The 7,330-nt window shown below is 35.2% G+C and overlaps 1 protein-coding gene across 3 annotated transcripts in view; it reads left to right on the top strand.

Annotated features, from left to right (window-relative positions):
• Positions 1 to 6,523, top strand: part of LOC125038942 (adenosine deaminase-like protein) — a 6,564-nt gene extending 41 nt beyond the window's left edge. Inside the window, exons 1-9 of one of the 3 annotated variants that reach the window (XM_047632629.1) lie at positions 1 to 294; positions 1,914 to 2,056; positions 2,237 to 2,428; positions 2,665 to 2,779; positions 2,931 to 3,062; positions 3,267 to 3,405; positions 5,008 to 5,108; positions 5,663 to 5,722; positions 5,893 to 6,523. The exon at positions 1 to 294 is cut by the window's left edge and continues 41 nt beyond it. In XM_047632629.1, coding sequence (XP_047488585.1) covers positions 256 to 294; positions 1,914 to 2,056; positions 2,237 to 2,428; positions 2,665 to 2,779; positions 2,931 to 3,062; positions 3,267 to 3,405; positions 5,008 to 5,108; positions 5,663 to 5,722; positions 5,893 to 6,036 — 1,065 coding nt within the window. In that variant the 5' untranslated portion in view covers positions 1 to 255 and the 3' untranslated portion in view covers positions 6,037 to 6,523. Of the gene's footprint in view, positions 295 to 348; positions 471 to 1,913; positions 2,057 to 2,236; positions 2,429 to 2,664; positions 2,780 to 2,930; positions 3,063 to 3,266; positions 3,406 to 5,007; positions 5,109 to 5,662; positions 5,723 to 5,892 lie in introns of those variants that run through there. The other 2 variants (XM_047632630.1, XM_047632631.1) reach the window with 2 other exon arrangements.
• Positions 6,524 to 7,330: the final 807 nt, after the last annotated feature.

Here is a 7,330-nt window from a genome sequence, read left to right as displayed (position 1 = left end):
CATTGAAAGTAGAACAACGAAGGGAAGTGCTGGAAAACACACGAATATGCCGAAGGCCTTTGCACACCGACTGCTTCATCGGGGCATGAATTCCACACGCGTGCGCACGTGGGCATGAGCGAGCCTGCCGAAAGGAGCCGACCAGGAACATCCTTATCACGACATCTCACGAAATCGCTCGTACTTTTATCCCAAAATAACTGCTGAATATTAGTCCCTCTCTTTATTTTTTTTTCTCCCAGTTTAGCCTTCCAGATGGATTTAAGCGAATACTGCAAGAGCTTACCGAAGATTGTGAGTTCTAAATAAGGATAGACTGGTGATGTGTGTTTGTTTATTGAGGGAGAATAGATACGAGTTTGTTTGTTATGTATCAGGAATTAAAAAGTTCGACCGTTAAACTGCAGTAGATTTAGAACTTATATATGATTTGATTACAATTATTCTTGTCTTTGTATTTTAAAGTTAAAGTAAGTAATGACTTTGAATTTATAACGAGTTGATTTATTACTTCGTATAAATGACTTGCAGTTTTAAGATTTTGAATTTATGATTTAAACATTTCTGTCGTGAAATAAAACTTGATTTGCAACTTGACTAGATTAATAGCTGAAATTTATAAGCATTACACTTATAACTTTAGATTTTTAAGTTAGGTAGGTAACTAAATCTTTACTGAAGTAGATTTTTAACTTTGAAGTTTTTAAAGTTATTAGAATTTTAGCTTTGGAAGTTAAACCAGGAAATGTTTTGCCTTTAAATTTTAAGCTCAGTATAGGAAACTTTTAAAATTAAACTTTATTAATTTTTATAATATAGAAATTTCAACTGCAGTATATTTTTTACTTTAAAATTTTATAGTAAGTAAAGTTTTACAATTAAGATTTCAACTTAAGTGGAATTTTGATTTTAAAATATAACTTAAATCTACAAATGATATTTAACAGCATGTTTCATTTAAAAAATAATGGATTTTCTTATTTTCATGTAATTTCATAAATCTTCCACACAGATCTACAGCTGTAATGTTTCTTTTCCCTTATCAATTATTTTTTCCCCTGAAAATCTGAATCATAAATGGCTATTATTTAATTTAGTGTTGATTCTATAGAATTTTTAAACCACATTGCAGACTTTGATTCTTTTCCATTCTCTTGGTAATAGGATATTCTCGGGATCTAGTTGTGTGATTAAACCAGAAATAATATTTTGAAAATGAATTAGTATTAAATATCTAAATGTACTTACTGTTTTTTCCATCTGGGATGATTTCTTTTGATCCTGTTTTCTTTTATTTCTCAGTTTTGCAACATCATATGATACCATAGTTAATGAAATTTCTAATTTTATTTGCTCTCTTTCTTTCTTTCTTTCTTTCTTTCTCTCTCTCTCTCTCTCTCTCTCTCTCTCTCTCTCTCTCTCTCTCTCTCTCTCTCTCTCTCTCTCTCTCTCTCTCTCTCTCTCTCTCTCTCTCTCTCTCTTCCTACTTCCTATTTCCTATTGCCTCTCCCTCTCCTTCCTCTCTCTCTTTCTCTCTCTCTCTCTCTCTCTCTCTCTATCTATCTATCTATCTTTCTTTCTTTCTCTATCTTTCTTTCTCTTTCTCTTTCTCTTTCTCTCTTTCTCTATCTTTCTTTCTCTATCTTTCTCTCTCTCTCTCTCTCTCTCTCTCTCTCTCTCTCTCTCTCTCTCTCTCTCTCTTCTCTCTCTTCTCTCTCTTTCTCTCTCCCTCCCTCCCTCCCTCCCTCCCTCCCTCCCTCCCTCCCTCCCTATCTCCCTCTCTCCCTCTCTCCCTCTCTCCCTCTCTCTCCCTCTCTCTCCCTCTCTCTCCCCCTCTCTCTCTCTCTCTCTCTCTCTCTCTCTCTCTCTCTCTCTCTCTCTCTCTTCCCCCCTCCCTCCCCCTTTCCCCACAGGAACTTCATGCTCACCTCACAGGATCTCTGAGTGATGCCACAGTACTTAAGCTTCTGCGAGCGAAGCAGGCTGCGGGTGGGGCCAACCTCCCCCAGTCAGCAGAGGTTACCATCCAGCGTGGCCACAAACGCACACTTGAGGAGTTGCGTTGAAAATTTGGCTTTTTTATTTATTTTTTTATTTCTAGGTCATATTTTTGCAAATGTATTCTCGAGCTCACCCATAGTTTATTTGCACACGCTTTTGATGATAACTTGAAATGCACTGCTAATGACTGATGATGAACACTTAAGACATCAACAAAATCCCTTCTCCTTTCCAGGTGTTTCGAAGTCTTCAGGATACTACACTGCCTAACGGATAATCTCAGCGCAGTAAAGACTATAGCGAGAGATGTTATTCAGGAGTTCGTAGCGGACAATGTGTGCTATTTGGAACTGAGAACGACCCCAAAAGCCATTCCTGGAGTAATGACGAAGAATCAGTATATCGAGACAGTTCTCGAGGCTATGATGTGTGTTGTGTTCTGTTTCATTTATTTAACCTTAACATTATAATTTATTCATTATGTTTAAGTTTTTGTTCATATTAGCTATGATGTTTTAATTCAAGTCATTCTGATCTAATTTCAGGCACTTATTTCTCTTAAAAATTCTTCAGTGGAATTAAAAGTTTTGAAATATGTTTATATCAAAATCACAAACTGAAAAAGAATAGTTTTAACAAAGCAGATCACTCCACCATTCACAGAGAGGAAATGAGTCAGAACACTATTACTGTTCGATTACTCATTTCCATCGACCGTTCTCGTGGTTTGGACGATGCATGGGACACCCTGAAGTTAGCCAAGCAATATGCTGCTCATGTGAGTTTGTTATGTTTTCTCTTTATTTTTCTCTTTTAGGTTATCAAGGAAAATGTAAATGAAGTTTGATATCCATTTTTCATAGTTTTTGTAGCTCTGTAATGCTGGGAAACAAAGTCTGATAATCCTTTTTATTTTAAAATATTTTCAGGAACGCTTCAAAACCCTTATATGTGGAATGGACATAAGTGGGAATCCCCAGGCTGGAAACCTCGTTGATTATATCCCCATACTGCGAGAAGCAAAGCAGTGTGGACTCAAGCTTTCAGTTCATCTTGCGGAGGTTAGTGATCATTGCCTATATTGTGATATGTTAGATAATGGCAAATTGTAAATATTAGAATGAAAATTTTGCTTGATATCCTCTTATTTCTTTTTGTCTGTGCATGTAGACCAATTTTTAGTTAAGAATAACATTTTCTTTTGTAATACAGGATTTAATTTCATTACAAATATTCAATTATATTTTACATTCTTCCAACTGTAGGTTGTAAATGAAAAGGAAACCCTGGAACTCTTAAAGACTGAACTTATAGACAGAATCGGTCACGGGACATTCATTCACCCGGAGACAGGAGGGTCACAGGAGCTGCTGCAGCTCGTCAAAAGTCAGGCGATTCCACTTGGTAAGAGACTGGACCTCCTGTTATATTTTACACAATATGAATATCTGTATGTGTATGTTTGGGCACCCATGACATGGTTCATATCACCTTGACTTTTGATATTACTGTTATTATTTACATTACCATTGTTAGCATAATTTATTTAATTGCTATTAGTAATGTGATAATATTATTAACAATAATAACATTAATAAAAATGAAAATTATACTTTCCCAAAAATTAAGGAATGGGGTAATATGTGAAATCAGTTGCACTTAGTACCTACCTCTTGGGTGACTAAGTGACTGTCGCAGCCATCTGTGTTAAGACTATGAAACAAAACCACAGTGGACAGTTGTAGTCAAAAAGAAAGGGAAGAACATAGCAAAAGACACAGATAGGCCTTTTAGCTACCTTGCTTTGTGCAAGCAATAAAACAAAAAGTCTTTTAGCATATTTGTGATTCTTTTGTTCTTCCCTTCACTGTTTTAATTCCATGTGTTCAGTGAGAATGCATCACTCTTGGCATCTGAGGCTGTGATACATTATGAGGAGCACTTGAAAGGGAAGTAGGCATTTGCAGATAATATTGAGATCTATATTTTTTTATGATATATATTATATTTCAGAAACTTGATTTTCTTTGATGTTATTAACATGTCCACCACATTTATTTTTATATATAAACAAAAACTAATGCTTTGTGATGACATGGAGCATTGACAACTGTTCTCATTATTTTAGTATTTTTCAGAGACCATAATTTCACATACTGTTTCAATTTTATAGGGAAGGAGTTTTAGCATTAGGTTTAAAGTGGCCAAAGGGGGTTAAAGGTAGACGCTTACTGCGAGTGATTGTGTAGGTCTCATGTTGATTGAACAAAATATATGTTTTTGCTTCTCTGTGCATTCCAGCTCTGGACTTAAAACTCCCTGGGTACTCAAGCAAGATATCTCTCTTTGTTTTTGGTAAATGTGTCAGCCATGTAGTGCTTCTTGAGCTCTTCTTGATGACTGAGGGATTTTGTATTTCATTTATTGCCAAAGCTGGCAGTAATGGTCTAGTTTTATCCTATGGTAAAACAAGTCACATGAAATTCAGTTACCATTTATAAGCTGCCAGTGTAAATTATGTAATTACATTATTTTCTGAAGAAAATATTTCTGATACCCATTTTAGTTCTGTAATTGAAATATAGTGCATTACTTCCATCAGATTCTTGTCACTGCTATGTCTGCTACATACAAATTTTTCACTATTAAACCCTAGTTTGTTTTGTTATACATATTATACTGAAATTGAAGAACATTTGCATTTTCTTGAGGTATGATGCTTCTGTCTGTTCTAGTACCATCTGAAAACTAGTGGCAAGCACTTTTGGTCATGCATGCTAATATTACTTTTGCTAACTTAGCTTAACCAACACGGTTTGTCTAGAATTGGTTTAAAGCATGTCAGTCCATCTACTTATTTCTTCAGATGCTTCTTAAGTTTCTATATTGTAGTTGTGGTTTAGAAAAGAATAATTAGTACTGAATAGTTACAAATGCTTTGTGATCACTTAAATGAGGTGTGTTTGTTTGTCATTTCTTTTAATTGTTAATGAAATTTGTCAACAGAACTGTGTCTCTCATCAAACATTAAATCTGGGACAGTCAAAAGTGCAGAGGACCATCACTTTTCCTGCTGGAGGAAGGATGAGCATCCAGTTGTTATATGTGTGAGTAGCCATGACCTTTCTTTTTATTTTTTCCTCTGTTCTGCCCTAAAGATATTTACTAGCTTTTGTACTTCCATGTACAGTATCATTACCTCCATCATATTTAGTGGTATGCTTCACGGTATACCAATTATAAAGGAGTGGACAACTATTTTGTGTGTGTGTGTGTGTGTGTGTGTGTGTGTGTGTGTGTGCATGTGCGCGTGTGCATGGCTCCATTCAAAGTGTATGATATTTTTGACAGTCATAGGCCTCTTTTATTCATGCTGTCATAACACATAGTCTGTAAATTTGAAATTTATTTAAAACATATCTCCTAGTCGTGAGAGTTGGGGATTGGAAGGGGCCTTGCAAGTGGAATAGTCCAGAGCCTCTGGTAATATAGTATACAGCAGTATTATAGGCAGTAATATATATATTTTTTTATATAATTGTCACAATTAGCAGTTCTTTCTTATTATTATTATCATGTTTTCTTTCTTTTTATAAATAAACAGGAGATTCCTTTTATATTATTGATGTATCTTATCTCCTTAATATTTTTTTTATTGCAGACTGATGACAAAGGGGTATTTTCAACCACACTTAGTGAAGAATACAAAATATGTGCAGAAGTAAGTTATCTTGAAAAAGAATTAAAACATTTTAATCTAAAGCTTGCATATTTTGAATGTCAACTACATGTTTTATATTTTTTGTTCAGCGATTACACTGTATTGAATTTTGATATATTGTGATATGTATTTATGAAATAATTTTTAAAGCAAAATCTCTCCTTCTCCAGACATTTCATCTCAAAAAGACAGACCTTCATGAGTTGTGTCTTGCAGCTGTTGAAATGACCTTCTTGTCACAGGAAGAAAAAGACAGATTAAGGCAAACTATTGATAAGGAGCTTGATAAATTAACACAATTAGAATCAGTATAATACAGTAGTTTATTTTGATGTTTGTGTTGAACATAATTACGAGGTAGATTTCGCAGTAATTTATCAAATGAACACTCCAAACAACTGAATAAATAATGCATTATATTCCTGTTTGTCACATCAAAAGTGATCAGACAAATAATCACATGTTGTACAGATGGAATAAAAACACAGGGCCTCCAACATGGGACAAGACAAATCTAAACACCAGTGTCATATGTAGGGTCTTCGTGTGTGTGACTGTGCAGACTTTGGCATTGTATGTGTTGTGAGGCTGCCAGCTGTGTGGCAAGTGTGTTCATTTTTGCTATTATTAATTCAAAGTATAGTTCATATGAGAGAAATTGGATAATAATTGAAATAGCTGAATTTGCAGAGTGCCTTCCAAATTAATTTAATCATATTTTTATATTTTCCTAGTCTTTTTCATACCTTCGTATTACTATTTGGTTGTGAAAGAAAAAAATACACTGAAGCCATAGCATAATTCCCTGTGTTCTGTTGTACCCACAAACCCTTGTGATCCCCATCTTCAGGGGAAAGTATTCAGCAAGATGAGATTTCTAATTCAACACCAGAAAGAGTAATCAGAATAATTACCTCACTGCCATAAGGAAAAGGCTGTGCTCTTTTTTTTTTTTCTTTCTTTCTTTCTTTCTTTCTTTTTTTTTTCTTCTTTTTTTTAAATTTGATTTCACCTTTTTTGAATTGGCAAGTTTTTTTATTTTTTTTTATTTTATTATAGTCATGATAATTACTATAATACAATTACTATTACTATTACTGACAATAGTAATAATATAAGATAAGATAATCAATGAAAAGGTAAACAGGTGAGACAGGTCGTCCTCGTAATTGGCTCCCTGTGACTTGGTACTTGTGGAGCATCTATGCGTAAGAATAATTAATAAAATAAGCTCACAGTGGGTACGGCATGCACGTACATGCCATGCCCATCAGCTTTGCGTTAATTACAGGGAAACTGGCTATTACCGATTCCTTTTACTATATTTCAACCTTGGGACTCAGCCCTCGACTCAACAAATTTTGCATGGTCTTTTTTTTCCCCTCCTACTTTTTCGTTTCTGTCCCTTCACCAACCCTCTTCTACTATCCACTTTCTAAGGTGTGAGAGCCGTGCTGAAAGGATGAAAGGCTGACTTTGTGCCAGTCCTGAACGGCCTGAGGGAGCCATGGGCACGGTATTCCCCTGCTTTAGTTGTCTAGCCCTTACCCCTAAAGGGACCCTGAGGGTGGACCATTTCTCTCCCCAACATACTCCAGGCCTATCATG

This window comes from Penaeus chinensis, chromosome 26 (assembly GCF_019202785.1).
Source record: "Penaeus chinensis breed Huanghai No. 1 chromosome 26, ASM1920278v2, whole genome shotgun sequence".
In the NCBI taxonomy this organism is placed as follows: domain Eukaryota; kingdom Metazoa; phylum Arthropoda; class Malacostraca; order Decapoda; family Penaeidae; genus Penaeus; species Penaeus chinensis.
This window is presented reverse-complemented; position numbering and strand designations above follow the sequence as displayed.